Below are 23,902 nucleotides of genomic sequence, written 5' to 3'. Positions count from 1 at the left end.
CCTGAGAATTGTGTCCCCACATCTAGGAGCAGACAGCGGATGTACATGGACCCCTGGAAGCTCACCTAAGGAAGCCCTAGAATTGAACCCTCCTTCTCATTTCAGCCCCTGCATATCTGAATTGCCTACAGCCTGGGATTCTGTGCTCTCAAAGAACAATTGGAGGTGTTAACCCCTTTATCTGAGGATATTAAGAAATTGTTGTTTAGTTGCTAAGTGGTGTCTGACTCTTTGCAAAGCTATGGAGTGTAACCCACCAGGCTCCTTTGTCCATGAGACTCTTCAGGCAAGAATACTGGACTGGGTTGCCATTTTCTTCTCCAGGGGACCTTCCCGACCCAGGGATCGAACCTTCATCTCCTGCATTGTGGGCAGGTTCTTTACCACTGCGCCACCTGGGAAGCTCAAGAAATTGTTACAGATCTGTTAGCAATTTAAAAAGTACATTTGACTGTATCTTAATGTTTGTGAGTGCCACACCTTGGTGTCGTAATTGATCTTCTGGTTCATGTGCTAACTTCCTGCACTGTCCTGTACCAAAGCAGGATTTCAAGGAGTAAAGAAAGATCTAGAATGTCCTTCTTGATGTTGTGTAGCTGGAAAACAGTTCTCACACCCACAAGTCAAAGCCCTAACTTTTAAGTATGTTCGTTCCAGGTTATTTTCAACTATTGACAGAATTAGAGTTGCATAATGCGTCCTCCATGTGCCCACAAGCCAGCTGTCAGCACGCTGACTCTTCCCATTCTTGTCTCCTCCATCCCACATGCCTCCCTCGCCTGCTTTTGAGTTTTCCCAGGCATACTGTGTTAGTAAATTTTGGCCAAGCAGTGTTGTGGTGAGTTGACTCCAATCTCTGTGGCTTCCAGTAACCAAGGCACGTGTTCTTAGTGATCACACGTGGCTTTACTCTGCAAGCAAAGCAGCAAGATGAGCCTCACCCTGTGGAAGAGTTTCTGAGGCAGATCCCACGCCCACTGGGCCATGACCCAGAGCTGAGAGAAGCGAGATTTCTTAGAAGGAAAAGTCAGTCACGTTGTCAGACCCTGCTGCTGCTGCTGCTGCTGCTAAGTCACTTCAGTCGTGTCCGACTCTGTGCAACCCCATAGACGGCAGACCACCAGGCTCCCCCGTCCCTGGGATTCTCCAGGCAAGAACACGGGAGTGGGTTGCCATTTCCTTCTCCAATGCGTGAAAGTGAAAGTGAAGTTGCTCAGTCGTATCTGACTCCTATGGACCCCATGGACTGCAGCCTACCAAGCTCCTCCATCCATGGGATTTTCCAGGCAAGAGTACTGGAGTGGGGTGCCATTGCCTTCTCCTTGTCAGACCCTAAGAGGAGTAAAAAGATGTTTTGTAGAGGAGTAAAAAGATGTTTTGTATTTCCACGTCATGGTGTGGTAGTGTTCCTATAAATTAATCTGCCATTGGACTCAATGGCAGAGAGTTACCATATAAATTTCCCTGGTTAGGAATGAAAGAAAACTTTGACAAACCTAGACAGCATATTAAAAAGTGAAGATATCACTTTGCCGACAAAGGTCCGTGTAGTCAAAGCTATGGTTTTTCCAGTAGTCATGTGCAGATATGAGAGTCAGACCATGAAGAATTCTTTGGCTGAGCACAAAAAATTGATGCTTTCGAATTGTGGCATTGGAGAAGACTCTTGAAGAGTCTCTTGGACTGCAAGGAGATCAAATCACAGTCTATCCTGGAGAAAATCAGCCCTGAGTATTCATTGGAAGGACTGATTTTGAAGCTGAAAGCGCCAGTATTTTGGCCACCTGATGCTAAGAGCCAACTCATTGGAAAAGACCCTGATGCTGGGAAAGATTGAAGGAGAAGGGGACAACAGAGGATAAGATGGTTGAATGGCATCACTAATTCAGTGGACATGAATGAATTTGGGGAGACTCTAGGAGATAGTGAAGGACAGAGGAACCTGTCATGCTTCAATCCATGGGGTCACAAAGAGTCAGACACCACTTTAGCAACCAAACAACAGCAACAACTCCAGGGGAAGTTAGCATTTGAAAGACCCTAGCCTGGTGGGAGGCCAGAAATGGGGTCGCACAGAGTCGGACACGACTGAAGTGACTTAGCAGCAGCAGCAGCAGCTTGGAATTCATTCTCCTGAAGAGGTAGCAGCAAGGGCCTAAATATAGACTAGAGTCTATGAATCAGCATAAGGGAGACTAGATGTATTTTCAGGGATAGGATGGATGGTTTTTCATTCTAGTTTTGAAGATGGACAAGATGTTTTTCTGCTCCTGCATGAAGAGGTATAAACATCTTTGTGAATCCAGCAAATGGATATCCTTCACTAAGGATTCCAGCTCAAGGCTTCTGCCCTGTTCAATGCTCTGCCACTTCACGAGGGATCCTGAGGATTCTGTCACCTGATTGGACCAGAATGTGCTTGATATCTGGCTTCTAAAAGAGTGTGGCATCTACCTCCATGCAACCTTTCAACCTTACTGCTTGTTGGAGTACCTACAGGAAAGAGAACTTAAACTTCCCTAAGCTTGTAACAGATTGTGTGACTATTTTGTGCCTCTTTTCATGGTAATATACCACCTAGTAGAGAAATGTTATGGGACCTACAGTTCTCTCCAATGGCACCCCACTCCAGTACTCTTGCCTGGAAAATCCCATGGATGGAGGAGCCTGGTAGGCTGCAGTCCATGGGGTCGCTAGGAGTTAGACACGACTGAGCGACTTCACTTTGAATTTTCACTTTCATGCATTGGGAAAGAAATGGCAACCGACTCCAGTATTCTTGCCTAGAGAATCCCAGGGATGGGGGAGCCTGGTGGGCTGCCATCTATGGGGTCACACACAGTCAGACACGACTGAAGCGACTTAGCAGCAGTAGCAGCACAGTTCTCTCCAACCTTTTTTTAAATTAATTTTTATTGGGATATATTAGATGCTTTACAATGTTGTGTTAGTTTCTACTGTACAGCAAAATAAATCAGCTATACATATACCCCTCTTTTTTGGATTTCCTTCCCATTTTGGTCACTACAGAGAAGTAAGAGTTCATTGTGCTATACAGTAGGTTCTCATTAGTGATCTGTTTTATGTGTAGTATCTTTAGTGTATATATATATATACTATATATATATATATCAATCCCAATCCCCCAATTCATCCCACCCCCTCTTTCTCCTTTAGTATCCATGTGTTTGTCTTCTGTGTCTGTGTCTGTATTTTTGCTTTGCAAATAAGATCATCTATACCATATTTTGGGTTTCCCTGGTGGTTCAGACGGTAAAGAATCTGCCCATGGTGCTGGAGACGTAGGTCAGGAAGATCCCCTGGAGAAGGCAATGGCAATCCACTCCAGTATTCTTGCCTGGAAAATTCCATGGACAGAGGAGCCTGGTGGGCTATAGTCCATGGGGTTGCAAAAGAGTTGGACACAACTTGGTGACTAAGCAATAATATTGTTTTTCTAGATTCCATACATATACATTAATATACAATATTTGTTTTTCTGACTTACTTTACTCTGTAGGACAGTTTCTAGGTCCATCCACGACTCTACAAATGACCCAATTTCGTTCCTTTTAATGGCTGAATAGGATTCCATTATATATATGTACCATCCCTGTTTATCTATCCCTCTGCTGATAGACATTTAGGTTGCTTCCATGTCCTGGCTGTTGTGAATCACATAATTTTAATCATGGAAATCCAGTAGGATCTACCCATAAGAATGCGACTGTGGTGAGTGGCCACCTTATTGGGTCTCTTTACAATGAAGGGAGTGAGAAATTGACAGGGGCCCTTTGGATTTTTCTGTTGGTGTTGGGGTAATCAGTGTTCTCCCCAACCACAGAGAGGCCACAAAGTTCCTGTGTATCAGTTTGTTCCCTGAGTACTCTTGTTAGGTCTTTGGATGTTACCCGAAACTGCTTTAACCACCAGTTTGGAAGATACCTTGAAGGATAAAGGGAAGATTAAAATGTGTGCAGAAGACAGAGGAGAGAATACACATCTAACTAGGATACCTGGTGGCCGGTCTGGAAGAGTGAACACATTGACAAGATAATTCAGCTAGTTTCTTCAACATGCATAGGAGAGTTTACTCTCTCTGCTTCTTATATACCGGCAACTGTACTTTGATATAACCCTCACAACACCTCCTGGAGGTAAGAAGTGTTATTCATATTTGACATGAGGAAATGAAGGCATACAGTTTTGCAGGGCCAAACAACTAGTAAGAAGCAAAGCCAGCAAGAATTTCACAGTGTTAAAAAGATATTTTTATTGTGACTCAAAGAAAATCTCAAGAAATTTAACTATATTAAAATAATATATAATTTACCCAGCTCAAATATGACAAGGTTCAACTCCTTGCGACCCCGTGGACTAGCCTGCTAGGCTCCTCTGTCCACGGGATTTCCCAGGCAAGAATAACTGAAGTGGGTTGCCATTTCCTTCTCCAGGGAATCTTCCTGACCCAGGGATTAACCTGCGTCTCTTCCATTGCAGGTGGATTCTTCACGATCTAAGCCACCTGGGAAGCCCAACTATTAAATGGTGTATTTGTCCAGTTTCTTTTATGATTGGATTCTGCATAAGGTGCAAAACATAGGGTACAAATAAAATTAATACTAAACTCCAATATTCTTTTTTTTTTTAAGTAGAGCCAGGATTCAACTTTAGGACATCATATTCCTTGGCCCATTCCCCTAAGCCCCACCTTTAGTTTCAGTTCAGTTCAGTCGCTCAGTCAGTCCTACTCTTTGCGACCCCATGGACTGCAGCACGCCAGACTTCCCTGTCCATCACCAACTCCCAGAACTTGCTCAAACTCATATCCATTGAGTCAGTCATGCCATCCAACCATCTCATTCTCTGTCATCCCCTTCTCCTCCTGCCTTCAATCTTACCCAGCATCAGGGTCTTTTCCAATGAGTCAGTTCTTGGCATCAGGTAGTCAAAGTATTGAAGTTTAAGCTTCAGCATCAGTCCTTCCAATGAATATTCAGGAATGATTTCCTTTAGGATTGACTGGTTTGATCTCCTTGCTGTCCAAGGGACTCTCAAGAGTCTTCACGAACACCACAGTTCCAAAGCATCAATTCTTCGGCACTCAGCTTTCTTTATGATCCAGCTCTCACATCTATACATGACTACTGAAAAAACCATGGCCTTTAGTTTACATGTGTGGTACTGTAAAGGACTTTTTTGTTTGCACCTTACTCCCTGTGTTCTCAATGTTCGAGAGCCTCTAAGTCTTTAAAGTCTGATGGAAGGGAAAAAGAAGTTTATTCCAGGAACCTCTGCCTTTAAAAGGTACAAAGATTTTCCTATTAAGGGGAAGTGGACACCTGTGTTTTCCTTACATAAAACCTTAGGACATCACTGCTTAGTCGGATACGACTGAGTGATTAACACTTTTTAGTTCTTCACTGGTAGCTCAGATGATAAAGAATCTGCCTGCAATGCAGGAGACCCTGGCTTGATCCCTGGGGATCCCCTAAAGAAGAGAATGGTTACCCTCTCCAGTATTCTTGCCTGGCGAATTCCATGGACAGAGGAGTCTAGTGAGCTACAGTCCATGGGGTTGCAAGCAGTTGGACATGACTTAGAAATTAACACTCTCACACTTTTTTCAAAGGGAGGAGTGGTTTAGTCCAGCAGGTGCCCACAGCTCCCACGCCTTTATACCATACAACAGTTTAGAACCACTGATAGTCTGCAGTCAAAGTGAAAGTGACTCAATTGTGTCCAACTCTTTGCAACCGCATGGACTGGGGCCTGCCAGGCTCCTCTGTCCATGAAATTCTCCAGGCAAGAATATCGAAGTAAGTAGCCGTCCCCTTCTCCAAGGGATCTTCCTAACTCAGGCATCAAATACAGGTGTCCCGATTACAGGCAGATTCTCTACTGTCTGAGCCACAGTCTGGAGTCAAGCTTGGGATCAAGTAAGACCAGTGCTGATTACCTGCAGGGTTAGGGGTTAGAAATTCAGAGCCAGGTAAATGGTGTGTTGTCTCCTTGTCATCCAGCACTTTTTCCATTACCTTTTGAGCCTGCCTTCCACAGGGCAAGGTACCCACTTGCCCTGTGGGTAAAAGAAATTGAAATCTGGATGTCTGCACAGCATCCATGCCCGGGGGAAATGCCTACAGCACAGATTTTCAAACCCTGTTATAAAGACGCATGACTGGGAAGCCTTTACAGTCTAAGAATTTTAAACCCCAGGGAAGTGATGGCCGCAAGATAATTATGTCAAACCTGAAGGCACACTCGAAGGAAGAGGCAGGTGGAAAAATCAATGCTTTGGTGAACATATCAGAAAGCCTTCTTTAACATATTGGAACTTTTGGAAGAACCAGACTCTTGTTCTGATGCTTTCTTTGGTTTTTCTTCATCTTATTGTCTCATTGTGACAAATTTCTAAGACATGGTCAAAATGAGGAAGAGAGGAAACTAACAATAATAAAGAAGACTAACTAGGGACTTCCCTTGTGGTCTAGTGGTTAAGAAACCACCTTCCAGTGAAGGGGACACATGTGGATTCCCTGGTGTAGGAAGATTCCACTTGCCAAGGGGCAACTAAGCTCATGTGCCACAAGTATGGAAGCCCAGTCCCCCAGAGCCTGTGCGCCTCGAAAAAGAAGCCTCCACAGTGAGAAGCCTGAGCACACGGCTAGAGAGGAGCCCCTGCTTGCCGCAACTGGAGAAGACCCCCATGCAGTAACAAAGACTCAGTGCAGCCAAAAATAAACAAGTAAATAATTGAAATAAATAAATAAAAGATCAGTAAACACATAGTTCAAATCCTGCCTCCCCTTTGCACTTACTGTTAGGACTTTGGTAAACAATTTAATCTCAGAGTTTCTTTTTCTGTTAAAAAAGTATTAGTCACTCAGTCGTGTCAGACTCTTTGCAACCCCATGGACTATAACCCTCTAGGCCCCTCTGTCCATGGAATTCTCCAGGCAGACATACTGGAGTGGGTAGCCATTCCCTTCTCCAGGAGATCTTCCTGACCTAGGGATCTTCCTGACCTGGGTCTTCTGCATTGCAGGCAGATTTTGTACCATATAATCCACCAGGGAAGCCCTAGGTAAAATAGAAACTTACGTGCTTATCTCAAAATCTGATATAAAGATGAAAGAAGATGATGCTTGTAAAGCAAATGCCTAGGTCAGAACATCCCAAATGTTTTACATTCATTTTCTCTTTGGAACACTCTTCCCAGGACTGCAGGGGAGATGAGAGTTAACGAGGAACAAAAATGAGGGCATTTTAAAGATTCTGTAATTGTGTGTATTCCCTGACTCTAAGCTCATCTAGATTCTTCCTGGTTTGGTTGCTAGAATAAGTTCAAACTTACTACTGATTGTAAGTTAGCCCAGTGGGCATGCTTTCCTAGAGCTAAGCTCTGGTTTTGTTCTCCTTCTGCAGGAAGTGTCCTTTTATTGTGCTGCTCTGGTATCTTGGGGCCTTGCTGACCCTGCAGAAACTGCCCCTCTCAGGCTTAGCCAATTCCTAGATGGTAAAAGGCCCACCTGTTAGCGTGCTTTCAGATTCCAACTAGCCAATCCAGAACCTCTTTTATCAGGCTGTTGCTCTGAGATCCTGTCCCTCTACCCTAGAGCCAGAGGATTACTTAAGAGCTAGACGCCAGACAGCTGGGCCCCCTGAAAGTATGTCGACTAGCCAGTCCTAAGCCTGTTTCCCCCGCCTCGTCTGCTCCCTCCTATCAGAACCCACAGTACAGGGGGCTGCTTGGAATTCTGGGAAAGCCGTACTAAAAACCCAGACTAGTCTGGTGATGATCTCGTATCAGATAATGGGCCATGTGCTCCCTTCTTCTGCCTCTGGTAACCTAACGAGGGCATGGAGTGACAGTGTTCAGTGGATGGCCACTTGAGCAAGCTGGTGTTGGGAAACGTGTAGAGAGATTATGACCTGATGCTTTTTCACAGGAAACAGGTAGAACTATGATGGTTAGTGAAAAAATTGCCCTTGGCCACTGTTTCCTGGGCAGCACTACTATAGCATGTATTTAACGTGTTCCTGCAAGTTTACTGAACGACGGCTGACCAGTGGAGCAGACCTGCCAGCATCTTGACCAAGTAAGGCTCAAGCTGAGCACCAGGTGAGGCAGAAGCTAGGCTACAGCTGGGTATCCACCAACTCAGCGAGAATAGTGGAAAGGAGGAGGAACAGTTGCAAAAGTGTCTGCAGCGTATTTATTCCTCTGAGAAATTCATTTTCATGAAGCAGGGCTTCATAAGGTGATCTTGGCTGTTGAGGATGTGCAGGGCATGTGGGAGAAGACATTATAAGGATCTGTGTCTCAAAAATAGGTTGAGGAACAAATCTGAAAATATGAAAAAGGGAATACGGAAAAGATCATTGTAATGTGAACTTTAGAGCTAAAAAGACCATTCAAGAAATTTAAAAATTAAAATAAGCAGTGTGAGGGAAAAGAAATGAAACGGTTGGCATCTTAGATAGAATCCATATTCTATCTAAGCAGCTTCCATATTACTAGTGTGAGGGTAAAATGAATAAGCACATGATTATTTTTTATATGTTTTAAAATTTCATCAGCATGAGTTGATTTGCTGTGTTGTTGTGTTAGTTTCAGTTGTGACTGACTCTTTGCAACCCCCTGGACTGCAGCACACCAGTCTTCCCTGTCCTACACTATCTCCCAGAGTTTGCTCAAACTCATGTTCATTGAGTCGGTGATGCCATCCAGCCATCTCCTCCTCTGTCACCCCTTTCTCTTCCTACCCTCAATTTTTCCAGCATCAGGGACTTTTCCAATGAGTCAGCTCCTCACATCAGGTGGCCAAAGTACAAGCTTCAAGCATCAGTCCTTCCAGTGAATGTTCAGAGTTGATTTCCTTTAGGATTGACTGAAAGTTGTTAATGCTTAGAAAAGAAAGCATTCATAATAGGAATCCCTAAATTGGCCAGGTGGCTCAATAAAAAATTTAAATTGGAAAATTAAACATTTTTGATTGGACAGTTCAAAACAAATGGTCAATAAGTGGGTAGTAAACAGTGAAAAATTGCTTGTTGAAGCAGTCATCAGAAAGAAGACAATAGAACAACCATACATGCAATATACTGTTTATTACAGAAATCAGATCAGACTGTTTTTCTGGAAGTCTATGTCTGTGAAGCTAAATGCTTAGAAAAATTTCAGGAACTGTTGACTACAAACTCATAATAATAATCCTCTGGAGACCTAGAGCTGAAGAGACGGTGGGTGGTTGAAAAGACCTTGGCTTCATTGGTATTCTTTAAAGTTTCCCAGTGTGCGTTTTACAATGTACAGTTTTGATTGAAATGTTCGGCTGACATTTATATTAGCCTCTTAGGAACCGAACTCATCCTCTGGGCCAGTGGACAGCCTGTCTCATTTGACCAGTGCCTCTGCCATTGTGTGTTTATTTGCAGACAGAATGCCAGATGGAGCTACCCACATCTAACAGTTAAGGGACTTCCTGGTGGTCCAGGGGGTAAAAATCCACCTTCTGATACAGAGGCTGTGGGTCTGATCCTGGTTGGGGAACTAAGATCCCACAGGCCGGGAAGCGGGAAAAAAAAAAGTTTTAGCAATTAAGCAGGAATATAGGAGCTCTATTGGACCTTATTCTGTGTTTGTATCACTGTTAGTGCCACAAAAACAGTACTTTACAAGGTCACCACTTGTTTGTTATGATTTCATGTTTTCATGTCCTGTTCTTCATTGATGGCCATTTATCCTAATGGTTCACCCATATGGCTTCTAAGTTGAATTCAAGAATCTGGGGCTCACGTGGCTTGTACTCACATTCTCCAGGCCTTGATGGTTTATGTGCTGACCTGCCTCTTGACTCTAGTGTCACCCCTGGCTCTGCACTCCCCTGCCATCTTTGTGTGTGGGTCACACAGTCCTTTGTCTATCTCCCTCCTTCCAGAGTCTCATCTCATGTTCAGGTCCACAGAATCACTGGGAAAAAACCCAGTGAGCCCTGGCGGCTCACAGTCGAGTGGGAAAGAGATGTGAATAAGCTAAAGTCCAGGATTGCAAATGAAGGTCTTTTTAGGAAACATTGAGACCTACTTCAGTCTCTCTACTGGGGTTGACTTCAGAGGTAGATATTCTTTGTGTAGTTTTCTTTTTTAAAGCATGTGCCAAGCTAACTTAATGGGAAATGAATATGTTGTATCATATTATAGTAAATAATGTGACTAAATGACAATATTTTTTTTTGTTTTGGCCATGCCACATGGCTTGTGGGAGTTGAAGCCTGGCCCTGGGCAGTGAGAACTTGGGAGTCCTAACTACTGGATCGAGAGGAAAGTCCTAAGGCTATTTTTTATGTGGGCAGGTTAATGGTGAGCATCACTTCTCTCAAAAGTATCAGATACACATGACGAAATTGCACATTTGTGACTTGCTGTAGTGAACAAAATAGGAGCCCACAGAGAGCCCTGATTCAGGAGGATGTAAATACAAGAACAACCAGAAAGCCCTCTATCCAGCACAGTGGGGCCCCAGATTGGATGTTAGCTAGCCTCCTGTCAGGGCTATTCTAGTTAAAGTGACAGAAGCCAGTAGAAAGCCCAGAGATAAATCCATGCACCTATGGACACCTCATCTTTGACAAAGGAGGCAAGAATATGCAATCGAGAAAAGACAATCTCTTTAACAAGTGGTGCTGGGAAAACTGGTCAACCACTTGTAAAAGAATGAAACTAGAACACTTTCTAACACCATACACAAAAACAAACTCAAAATGGATTAAAGATCAAAACGTAAGACCAGAAACTATAAAACTCCTAGAGGAAAACATAGGCAAAACACTCTCTGATGTAAATCATAGCAGGATCCTCTATGACCCACCTCCCAGAGTAATGGAAATAAAAGCAAAAATAAACAAATGGGACCTAATTAAAATTAAAAGCTTCTGCACAATGAAGGAAATTATAAGCAAGGTGAAAAGACAGCCTTCAGAATGGGAGAAAATAATAGCAAATGAAGCAACTGACAGAGAATTAATCCCAAAAATATACAAGCAACTCCTGCAGCTCAATTCCAGAAAAATAAACGACCCAATCAAAAAATGGGCCAAAGAACTAAAGAGACATTTCTGCAAAGAAGATATACAGATGGCTAACAAACACATGAAAAGATGCTCAACATCACTCATTATCAGAGAAATGCAAATCAAAACCGCAATGAGGTACCATCTCACGCCAGTCAGAATGGCTGCGATCCAAAGGTCTACAAGCAATAAATGCTGGAGAGGATGTGGAGAAAAGGGAACCCTCCTACACTGTTGGTGGGAATGCAAGCTAGTACCACCACTATGGAGAACAGTATGGAGATTCCTTAAAAAACTGGAAATAGAACTGCCGTACAACCCAGCAATCCCACTGCTGGGCATACACACAGAGGAAAGCAGAACTGAAAGAGACACATGTACCCCAATGTTCATCGCAGCACTGTTTATGATAGCCAGGACATGGAAGCAACCTAGATGTCCATCAGCAGTCGAATGGATAAGAAAGCTGTGGTACATATACACAATGGAGTATTACTCAGCCATTAAAAAGAATGCATTTGAATCAGTTCTAATGAGGTGGATGAAACGAGCCTATTATACAGAGTGAAGTAAGTCAGAAAGAAAAACAGTACAGTATACTAATGCATATATACGGAATTTAGAAAGATGATAACAATGACCCTATATACGAGACAGCAAAAGAGACACAGATGTAAAGAACAGACTTTTGGACTCTGTGGGAGAAGGAGAGGGTGGGATGATTTGAGAGAATAGCATTGAAACATGTATATTATCATATGTGAAATAGATCACCAGTCCAGGTTCGATGCATGAGGCAGGATGCTCAGGGCTGGTACACTGGGATGACCCTGAGGGATGAGATGGGGAGGGAGGTGAGATGGGGGGTTCAGGATGGGGAACACATGTACACCCATGGCAGATTCATGTCAATGTATGGCAGAAAACACCACAATATTGTAAAGTAATTATCCTCCAATTAAAATAAATAAAGTGACAGAAGCCAATCTGGGAAACTGTCACTTGGGAAACTGTCGTCAATTTGACCCCTACCTCCTACCCTCCCCTACAGATATAGAATCATAACAGGAAACCCAGACATTGGAATTTCATTCCAGAACCGTGTTTTTCTTTTATTTTTAATTTAAAAAAAATTATTGGTGTATAGTTGATTTATTATATTATGTTAGTTTCTGCTATATAGCGAAGCGAATCAATTATGCATATACATATATCCACTCTGTTTTAGATTCTTTTCCCATATAGGGGGGACCCTGTTTTTTAAGTTCTTTTTTAAGTAGACCTAGCCAAGCTCAATCTTTTGGGCCCCAAAATTATATGAAAAATTTAAGGAACACCAAATACATAAGGTGTTGACATTTTTCTAATTACTTCCTAGTTTGTAAAAAAATTTTAATATGGTTCCAAGATTTTAAAATATGAGCATTGCTTTATGATTTATCAGGGGAGTCAACTGACATAACTTGAGTAAATTATTCACCACTTCATTACAATTCACTGGGACTGAAGGTTTCTATCTGGTGCATTCAACTGTCTATCACAAAAAAATTGCTGTGTGCTTAGGAGAGCATTGCAAGTGTAGAGACTGCAGATGAGATGTAAATTTTATATTATTCTGTCCATTAACAAAAATTATTTGTATATTATTTATTTTAAAATATATTATCTATTCATTTGGACGTGCTGGGTCTTAGTTGCAGCATGAGAGATCTTTAGTTGCTGCATGTGAGATCTAGTTCCCTGACTAGGGATTGAACCCAGGCCCTCCACACTCTCAAGTGTGGAGTCTTAGCCACTGTACCAGCAGGGAGGTCCCAACAGAAATTATTTATGCAAACAGAAGGAGAAACTGGCTTTCAAGAAGCATTACACTTCAGTGATATTTAATCTCTTAGTGGGAACATACTACTGACCAAGAAAAGGCATTACCAAAGAGAGCCATCCTAAAGTCTTGGAATGATTATCTCAATTGCTTGGAGATGACATTTTAGTAAATTTAGTAAGATTCTGATAAATAAAGATTCTAATTCTGTTGTCATTTAGAAATAAAAATGATAGCCTAAAGTATTTTAAAGCTGGAAATTATTTTCTTCCCCCGGCTATTACTGAAATCATGTAGTTTATTGAAACAAATGGTATACAGAAGAGGTAGGCTGTGTGATATGGGAATGTTACACTTTTGGTGAAGATAATTCATAATTATCTTCAGTGCCACCAAACAGTAATAAAATCATGGGCTTGAAGACTTTTTCCTAGTCTAACAGATTTAGCCAATCTTATGTTTTCTCTGCAAAAATGCTACCAAAGTAATCCATCCATTACAATCTGTGCTTGATTCCCATTGTCTCCTCCTACTTTCAGTCAGAGGTTCACTACCAAATTTGTGAATCACATTCCAGTTGCCTTTGTTATGTTAACCACAATTTCATTATCCCATTCTATTTCCAGATCTCTGACCATTAAAATATCCTTCCTCATTAATGCCTGGCCTGGCTCCAAGCGGCCCCAATCTTCTGTGATGTGAACTGCTTTACTCACAAACGCTTAATTCCTCTAATTTTTTTCCTCAAAAGTAAAGCTGACATTTCTCATGCTTCTTTCTTTTGCATGAATATTATTCAGCAAGCTTTCTCCATCCTCCCTGCTACTGTCTGGAAACCCTAACTGGCTTATCTCCCTCTTTAACTGTGCCTAGAATCAACGGAAGCATTCCAGGAGCAGCTGTGTGTTCAAGGACCAGAAGGATTCGGGAACTAATGCTCAGAACAGTGGTTCTCAATCCTTGTGAACGCCTGAGCTTTGGCATCTCTTTACAGAAAAATGCACATGTGTGGAGATGTTCAGTTCAGTCACTCAGTCATGTCTGACTCTTTGCGATCCCAGGCTCTGTAGCACGCTAGGCTTCCCTGTCCATCACCAACTCCCAGAGCTTGCTCAAACTCATATCCATCGAGTCGGTGATGCCATCCAACCATCTCCTCCTCTGTTGTCCCCTTCTCCTCCTACTTTCAATCTTTGCACCAGGTGGCCAAAGTATTGGAGCTGCAGCTTCATCATTAGTCCTTCCAATAAATATTCAGGATTGATTTCCTTTAGGATAGACTGGTTGGATCTCCTTGCAGTCCAAGGGATTCTCAAGAGTCTTCTCCAACACCACAGTTCCAAAGCATCAGTTCTTCAACGGTCAGCTTTCTTTATGGTCCAACTCTCACATCCATACATGACTGCTGGAAAAACCATAGTTTTGACTATATGGACCTTTGTCAGCAAAGTAATGTCTCTGCTTTTTAAAATGCTGTCTAGTTTGTCATAGCTTTTCTTGCAAAAGGAGCAAGCATCTTTTAATGTCACGGCTGCAGTCACCATCTGCAGTGATTTTGGAGCCCCAGAAAATAAAGTCTCTCACTGTTTCCATTGTTTCCCCATCTATTTGCCATAAAGTGATGGGACCAGATGCCATGATCGTAGTTTTTTGAATGTTGAGTTTTAAGCCAGCATTTTCACTCTTCTCTTTCACTTTCATCAAGACGCTGTTTATTTCCTCTTCACTTTCTGCCACAAGGGTGGTGGAGATGTTCAAACTGATGCAAATTCAGTAGTTCCTCAGACTCCCTATTCATCCATAACCTTCTAGGATTAACCACCCTGACCATTGTGCTGAGGTGTCGTGCATGGGAATAACCAGAGCAATCTCTTAGGGGCCACATAGACCAGGGCCTCACCTGGAAATCGATAGAAAGCAGACAACCAGGAGGTCTGAAGCTGAAGGTTTTTCTGAGTTCTCTCTGGGAAGGATATATTTTAGAAATCAGATTTGAAAACCACTTTTCAGTTATAACCCTATGAGTGGCGTTTTGTTTTGTTTTTGCTTTTTCCCCAGAAGCCTGTTTCACAAAAAAGAAAATGCATTTAGTTGGCTTTTTCCTGAACTGACTTGTCAGACATGTTAGTCCTTTCAGAATGAAGGCCTTGTGAGATTTTAAAAACAGTTCACTGGCTTCTCTTTTGCTAGCATTTATCAGATGAAGCGTCTCTTGACTGGCTTGATTTGGGAATGTCTCAATTCTAGTAGAAAATAAAAGAGAACTATGTTGTGACCAGTGGCCCTAATATGTGGGTTTGGGGGAATCTGTGGCATCTTGGAACCTACAAAAATGACAAGGGGAAGACACAGTACAGTTTCTAAATGTGCCGTTTAACCAGATAATTGAACGAAATATTTGGGAAGAAGTGCTCAGCCCTGTGACCCAGCATCCTTTGATGTTCATTATCTTCCTCTTTCTCTTTCTTTTTTAAAAGTATTGTTTGTTTATTTATGGCTGCTGGGTCTTTGTTGCACAGGGGCTTTCCCTAGCCTTGGTGGGTGGGGCTACTCTCGAGTTGCGGTGCAGGGCTTCTCATTGTTGTGCACTCTCTTGCTGCGGAGCACGGGCCGAAGCAGGCATAGGCTTTAGTACTTGGAGCACGGGGGCTCAGGAGTTGTGGCTTTTGGGCTCTAGGGCACGAGCTCAGTAGTTGTGGCCCATGGATTTAGCTGCTCCACAGCATATGGCATCTTTGACCAGGGATCAGAGTTGTGTCCTCTGCGTTGGCAGGTGGATTCTTAACCACTGGACCACCAGGGAAGTCCTGTCTTTCTCTTTTTCCATGTCTGTATTCTCCTCGAGTCTTCCCTATTTTCCCACTGTCCCCTCATCTGCCTGGTGCTAGTGTTTTGGAAGCAAGTGTCTATTGGCTTTGGATCCTAATGAGGCTCCTCGGGTAGGGGAATGGAAGGGGAGCAGGCTGGGGAGGGGAGCATCCTCCTGGCAAAGTAGGTACCCCTGTCATGAATTTTCCCTGATGGCCCAAGACAGGGAGGAGTTAGCTCCTTCACACACAGAGCTTCTACTTCTTCAGCCTGGCAGTGAACTCAAAACAAGGCTTGATGCTTCAGGAAGAGCTGGGAAGATTTGATCCAGATCAAACGTATGGCAGCCATCGTTGAATTGTACTGCAGTGACAGGATAGAACCTTTATGTTTGCTTGTTGTTTTGGGCTGTGCTGGTTGTTCATTGTGTACACAGACTTCTCTAGTTGAGGCACACAGGTTTAGTTGCCTCATGGCATGTGGAATCTTACTTACTGGTCCAGGGATTGGTCCCCTGCATTGGAACATGCATTCTTTACCACTGGACTTCCAGGGAAGTCCCAACAGGATAGAGCCTTTGAAGCACCAATCTGAATTTTATCTGGCTTTTCTCTTGGGTGTGAGGGGCAGAGGAGTGAATAAGAGGCATGTGTTTTGTTTTTCTATTTTTGGCCATGCCATGGAGCATGCGAGGTCTTGGTTCCCCAACCAGGGATCGAACCCTTGCCCCCTGCAGTGGAAGCTTGATGTCTTAACCACTGGACTGCCAGGGAATCCCAGGTGTGTGTTATTTACGAAGGTGTATTCTACCTCCTCTCCTTGCAGGTTACGGCCACACCGTGCCCCTGTCCGATGGGGGCAAGGCCTTCTGCATCATCTACTCTGTCATCGGCATACCTTTCACCCTTCTGTTCCTGACGGCAGTGGTCCAGCGTGTCACCATCCATGTCACCCGCAGGCCAGTCCTCTACTTCCACGTCCGCTGGGGTTTCTCCAAGCAGGCAGTGGCCATCGTCCACGCGGTCCTCCTCGGTGTGGTCACCGTGTCCTGCTTCTTCTTCATCCCGGCCGCGGTGTTCTCTGTCCTGGAGGATGACTGGAACTTCCTGGAATCCTTTTACTTTTGTTTCATCTCCCTGAGCACCATTGGCCTCGGAGATTATGTTCCTGGGGAGGGCTACAATCAAAAATTCAGAGAGCTCTACAAGATCGGGATCACATGTGAGTATCCGAGTTCACGGACTCTGTCCCAGGGCTCTGTGCTTCCACGCTCCGCCTCACCCACTCAATGATGAGAGTCCTTCGTCAGAGTCCTGACTGCTTTCCATGGATGAATTTTCCATTTTGCCACCTTCCTATAACTTTCATTTCATCATGATTTCCTTCAAAATTCTGTATGAAAACGTCTTGTTATTATTGAGAGTTACCTTTTCCCAGGCACAGAAAAGTACCGATCAGTTTCTTACTAGTAATGTAATAGTCATTTTAAATGACAGTAGAGGACTGCACCTAAGCACCCAAGTAAGAATGCACCACACAAAGTAAGTTGCTGCTGAACTTTTCAACAAAGTTGCTCTACTTTATTAAATATTTAAAGCTCAAGGACACCAGAGAGAGCTAGGATAGCCTGTTAACAGTCCATCACGTTCTTTCATTAACCAGGAAAAGCGTAAAGCAGTTGCTTATCTCATTTGTCCATCTGGTTCTTTTTTGAAGTTAGAATACGTTTGCCACTTTCAGAATTTTTATATGTGTAGGAACAAAACGGTGAATACAGTGTTCAATGAAGTTCTTGGTGAAAATGAAAAAGAAAAAGGAATTTTATACATGGAAAATAGGCATTAAAATTCAGATGTCCACTGACATTAAACTTTGAAGCAATTTTTTTAACTTCAATATAATACCATGGAAAACTTATAAATCCATTCATAGAAAAATATTTTTTTGTGTGTATTCCTTTTCTGTCTTTTCACAATGCATAAAATTACATCATACTGTACATACACTTTCCATTTCTTCCTTCCTAAGTATTTTTCAAGACTCCGTTCGTGGCCACGTCTTCTAGGAAATCAGAGTATGTAACGCAGGCAGTCAGATGTTCTGTCCTGGCTCCATCCTGTGGTCTTAATGACAACAAAATGTGTAGTTGAACTACGTGTATTTTTAGCATCTCCATTAACCCATGCTCATCCAGGACACAGCCTTCACTCAAAAGTGCCCAGTGCTTTCAGCAATGCCTGGCTACCATGCAAGTTCAATAAATATTTACCAAATGGTTACCAGGGTGATTTCGAATTTCTTCTAGCTACCATATTTTTCTTTGCTATCCACATATTATTTTACCAGGTGACTATACCATTATCTGGGTCTTCCCAGGTGGTGCTAGTGGTAAAGAATCTTCATGCCAGTGTAGGAAACGTAAGAGACGTGGATTTGATCCTGGGTCAGGAAGATACCCTAGAGGAGGGCATCACTCCAATATTCTGCCTGGAGAATTTCATGGACAGAGGACCCTGGCAGGCTGCAGTCCATGGGGTCACACAGAGTCGGATACAACTGAAGCAACTTAGCATGCACGCATCCATACTATCATCTAGTCCTACTTCTATTGTCAAATATTTAGATTGCTTCCTACCTAAATATTAGGAGACATTGTAAATTACATTGCAGTAAATACTTTAGTGTGTTTAACACGTTTTTCTAGTTTATTATCTTTCCAAGAAGTGGACTGGCTGACCCAAAGTGAACATGCCCTTTGATGACTCACAGATCATGTTGACCTAGTGTTTTCCAAATGGCATCATGAGTTTACGGTGTCATCAGAATTACCTAATGCAAGTCTTTCTTGTCTTGCATTAGGGTAAAATGTTACCTCCTGATGTGAATTTAGCTTTTTTATGACGTGAGGCTTTCTTGATGGCTCAAATGATACAGTCTGCCTGTAGTGCATGAGACCTGGGTTTGATTCCTGGGTTGAGAAGATCCCCTGGAAAAGTGAATGGCAACGCAGTCCAGTATTATTACCTGGAGATTTCCATGGACAGAGGAGCCTAGTGGACTGCCGTCCATGGCGTCTCAAAGAGTCAGACACAACTGAGCATGCACGTACAACACAGCAAACTTACCTAAAACACATTTTCTCATTCTGCATCACCACATATACCTTCACAGTGATCTGAAGGCCAGGCTGGTCCTGAGGATGCTCAGTGTCCTGGGCTAGAAGATGATGGATGGGGAAAACTGGCCCCATCCTGCACCCTTCTCTTCCCACCTTTCGTTCCACACAGCCTACAAGGTCCTTACATGGATGTGTGGACGCACTGCCTCGGTAATACAACCATGTTCCATCAACATCCTCTTACAAACATTTGCCCCTGGGTGTGGGCGCGTGTAGGGGTGGACACCAGTGATACAATGCCTTTTGGGGATGGTGGGCCCAGGATAGAGACCCTTGCAGGTACCATCACCCCTATGGGGTGGGGACACTGTGCAGAGAATTTCCAAGTTTTAAATACATGGAACGTAATCTGGGGTGGAGGTTGGCATGGGGTCCCAGAGGGCAAGCCCCACTGGCCCTGCAGACTCCTCATTCTGTAGAAGAGGCATGATCATAGTGAAAGGGCCTCTATATCTTAAGGCCCAGGTTAGGTCCATCTGCATTGGAAGGCAGATTCTTAACCATTGGACCACCGGGGAAGTCTGGGAAAATAGTAATTTTAAGTTGGTTCCAACATGTTTAAAATCAGTTTTCAGAAAAAAAATTCATCAGAGACAGGAACAAAAAAGTGAAAGTGAAAACTCTAAGAATAACAGAAGTCCCAATTTCATGTCCCAGTGGTAAAATGTTTGAAGAAGATTTTCAGAAAATAAATGAACTTGGGAAGCCAGAATTGGTAGCAAAATAGGAACAAGGAAGTCATTTATGGATGCAAAGTGGCAGTTTTCTTAAGCTTTAATAATAATATAGCATATTTTAGAAATAGCAGTGACATTGTTAGCTGAACTAATCCACAAATCTCCTTTTCCTTTATTCATTATTATTTAGTCAAACTCTTCAGTGCTGACAAAAATATCCATGGGATTTCAGACAAAAGCTGTGGAATTCTAGCCTATCCACAAACTAACATACCTTTGCAACATTTATTTGCTCCACCCAGTACATCCCCTATGTAGAAATCCTTTAAAAACACACACACACACACAGCAAAGTGATCTTTTACATATATGCACGCATGTGTGTGTGTGCTAAGTCGCTTCAGTCATGTCAGATTCTTTGTGACCCTATTGATTGTAGCCCACTAGGCTCCTCTGTGCATGGGATTTCCCAGGCAAGAATACTGGAGTGGGTTGCCTTTCCCTCTTCCAGGGGATCTTCCCAACCCAGGTATCAAACTTATGTCTCCTGCATTGGTAGGCGGGTTCTTTACCACTAGCACCACCTACATATATATATGTGTGTATACACACACATACACACATTCATTTCTATTGTGGTTTATCACAGGATATTGAATATAGTTCCCTGTGCTGTACAGTAGGACCTTGTTGTATATACTAGTTTGCATCTGCGAATCCCAAACTCCCAATCCATCCCTCCCCCAGCCACCCCCCACCCTTGGCAACAAGTCTGTTCTCTATATGGGTCTGTCTATTTTGCAGACAAATTCATTTGTGCCCTATTTTAGGTTCCATGTATAAGCGATATATGGTGTTTGTCTGTCTTGTTCTGATTCACTTCAGTTTCTGTGATAACCTCTAGGTCCGTCTGTGTTGCTGCAAATGACAGTTGCATTCTTTTTGATAGCTGAGTGGTATCCCATTGTGTATCTGTGCCATATCTTCTTTATCCATTCATCTGCTGATGAACATTTAGGTTGTTTCCATGTCTTGGCTATTGTGAACAGTGCTACTATGAACACTGGAGTGCATGCAACTTTTCAAATTATAGTTTTCTCTAGATATAAGCCCAAGAGTGGGATTGCAGGGTTATATGGTAGCTCTGTTTTTAGTTATTTGAGGAACCCCCATACCATTTTCCATTTGTACCAATTTACATTTTCTCAAACAATGTAGGAGGGTTGCCTTTTCCCCTCACCCTCTCCAGCATTTGTTATCTGTAGACGTTTTAATGATGATTCTGGCTGGTGTGAGGTGGTACCTCATTGTAATTTAAATTTGCATTTCTCTTATAATTAGCAATGAGACGCACCTTTTCATGTGCCTGTTGGCTCTCTGTATGTCTTCTTTGGAGATATGTCTCTTTAGGTCTAGAAGGTTAAGTCCATCTTCATTTTCCTCTGAATCATACCTCTTTGAGCCATGGAATTCAAAACATGCCCAGAAATCAGAGGAGGCAATGGATTGACTCATCAGCAGAAAGGCTGTGTCGTGACTGGATCTCACTGAGTCGCTGTCATTTCTCTCACACAGGTTACCTGCTCCTTGGTCTTATCGCCATGTTGGTGGTTCTGGAAACCTTCTGTGAGCTCCACGAACTGAAGAAGTTCAGAAAAATGTTCTACGTGAAGAAGGACAAGGAAGAGGACCAAATGCACATCATAGAACACGACCAGCTGTCCTTCTCCTCCATCATGGACCAAGCGGCTGGGGTGAAGGAGGACCAGAAGCAGAACGAGCCCTTTGTGTTCCCCCAGCCACCTGCCCTGGCCGACGGCGCCGCAGACCGCTAGAATAGGGCTTTGCAGGACCGTGCCAGGGCACAGGCCCAGGGCGGTGGGAGGAAGCTTCGCTTGTTCATTTTGATGAGGATGTGAAAGCAGTACTTTTTGTAAAATGAACAAAAGAAGCTTTTATTCCAGAAGGCTGTCTAAAATATGAGAAAATGGCATCTGTACCTGTAATTCATATGTGACAAAATTATCTCGACTTTACTAATAGTAGAAGAAAATACTTGAAGCAGGGTGCCGTTGTGGACAGAAACAGATTTTATACTTTTCATTGGGAACTTTGGGATTTGCATTTGAATTGTTTAGCTGATAGTTAAATAGTGACATTTATACTTAAAGCAGGAAAAAAAAAAGGCATAGAGATGTGTTTTATAAATAAGTTTATGTGTACTTGTTTTGCATGTACCCATCTGAAAATCATTATTTTTGTAGACTCTTAAGTTAAACCTACTATTTATAATGACTAGATAACCATTAAGTGTACATACAGATATAAATATGTTTATATTCTGTACATACGGTTTAGGTCACCAGTTCCTGGTATACTTCTTAACCCAAGATTGTAGAGATTTTCCCTTTTGATTTCTCTTTATACTGAAGAATCAGAAGTTGCTGCAATAAAATAAGTGGATTAACACATTTATGTGTGAATTACTTTAGTATTCTGTTACAATAAATATTTCTGCTCACTTGGAATAGCGTGATCTCAAATGTCTACAATGTTTGTAAACATTTCTCTAGAGGTAAACAGGTAACAAAGCATATGATTTTGTTAAAAAGTTAGGATACTTTATTTTGAAAGTACATGATGATTTGCAGTCAGCTAATACTAAAGCATAGGACCCAAACACAGAAGCCCCAAAGGAACATATTCTGTCAGATTAGTCTGAGAGGTTTTTTTAGTTTATAAGCTGAAATAAGTAAAAGTTGTAGCCGGTTGCAATCTTACGCTTTAATATATCAAGAAAAGGTTCCCCCCACGTAGATAATATGTGTGCACTCCTTTGTAGAAACCATAAGACAGCATTCAAATGCTGTTCACAATCCAAATGCAGGACGCTGTTGGGATTTTTTTTCCTCATCTTTGGGCTGAGGCATGCAGGCATGTTAGTTCCCTTCCCTGGGAAGGAACTCATGCCCCCTGCAGTGAAAGCATGGTGTCTTAACCACTGGACCACTAGGGAAGACCCTGCTAGGAATTTTAGAATAGAAAATTAGGCCTTGTATGATAATGAATGCTCAGTGACCCGCTAACCAAGTCCCATCTCCCAGCTCCTGTGATGGGGAGCTGTCCTCAGTGGATCCTTTCTAGTGTTTAATTCAAAACATGTCCTCCTGTCCCTCTGACCTGGGTTGTGCTGCCTGTTAGCATATTTTGCCTATGTTCCTGGCTGACTGTCTCCACAGTGGGAGACTGCTCACACTGGCTAGGTAATTGGTAAAAGGAGGAACTAGAGACTCCTTAGAGGATACATGCTTCATGGGCAGGCCTGAATTTGAGAAGTTCATGGGATCAGAATGCTTGGTACCGTGCAAAGATGCTAAAGAATATAATTGGGAAAAAGGTAGATTATACCCACGGAATGTCATTACATTTTAGTCCAAGCAGGAAACTGATGGGCCACCACTGCTTGACTCTAATCTGAGAGGGGAGTGCAAAATACAAAAAACAAGGAAGAGCCTGAAGGGAAAATTCTGTCAGGGTGTCAATAAGCAGTTGAATGTAATACTTCACTCTCAAAACTTCTGTGAATCTGCAAAGAATATACTTACTACTACTACTACTACTAAGTCATTTCAGACATGTCCGACTCTGTGTGACCCCATAGATGGCAGCCCACCAGGCTCCCCCATCCCTGGGATTCTCCAGGCAAGAACACTGGAGTGGGTTGCCATTTACTAGGCCTTAATACCCTTCACATTGTTTTTGGTTTTTAGAATTTGTTTGCTTCCCTGGTGGTTCAGATTGTAAAGAATCTGCCTGCAATGCGGGAGACCTGGGTTCGATCCCTGGGTCAAGAAGATCCCTGGAGATGGGCATGGCAACACACTCCAGTATCCTTCCATGGAGAATTCCATGGACAGAGGAGCCCAGCAGTCTATAGTTCGTGGGGTTGCAGAGTCGAACACAGCTAAGCGACTGACAGGCAGTATTTATTTCTCTGGCTGTGTCACGTCTTAGTTGCAGCACACAGGATCTTGGCTGCATTAGTGGAATCTTACTTGCAGTGCACAGACTCTAGTTGTGGCTCATGGGCTCAGGACTTGTGGTGCATGGGCTTAGTTGCTTCCTTGCGTGGGGGATCTTAGTTGCCTAACTAAGGATTGAATCCACGTCCCCTGCATTGCACGGTGGGCTCTTAACCACTGACCACCAGGGAAGATTCCTGTTTTTGTTGTTTTTAATGTGAAGCATAAGGTTTAAAAATGGAGCAGGTTTTGCTTCCCTGTCAGATATGAAATGTAAGGGGAAGTGTATTCCCCGGACTTTATTTCTGTCACTGGCCAGG

General features: G+C 42.9%; 1 protein-coding gene across 1 annotated transcript in view; it reads left to right on the top strand.

Annotated features, from left to right (window-relative positions):
• KCNK1 (potassium two pore domain channel subfamily K member 1) overlaps window positions 1–22,033 on the top strand; it is a 67,628-nt gene extending 45,595 nt beyond the window's left edge. Inside the window, exons 2-3 of the mRNA XM_040242731.1 lie at window positions 16,531–16,926; window positions 21,136–22,033. Of these exons, the coding sequence (XP_040098665.1) occupies window positions 16,531–16,926; window positions 21,136–21,395 (656 nt within the window). The 3' untranslated portion in view covers window positions 21,396–22,033. The remainder of the gene's footprint in view (window positions 1–16,530; window positions 16,927–21,135) is intronic.
• Window positions 22,034–23,902: the final 1,869 nt, after the last annotated feature.

Source organism: Oryx dammah, unplaced genomic scaffold (genome assembly GCF_014754425.2).
Source record: "Oryx dammah isolate SB20612 unplaced genomic scaffold, SCBI_Odam_1.1 HiC_scaffold_6, whole genome shotgun sequence".
Lineage (NCBI taxonomy): Eukaryota > Metazoa > Chordata > Mammalia > Artiodactyla > Bovidae > Oryx > Oryx dammah.
Note: the sequence above shows the minus strand (reverse complement) of the source record. Positions and strands in the feature narration are given on the sequence as shown.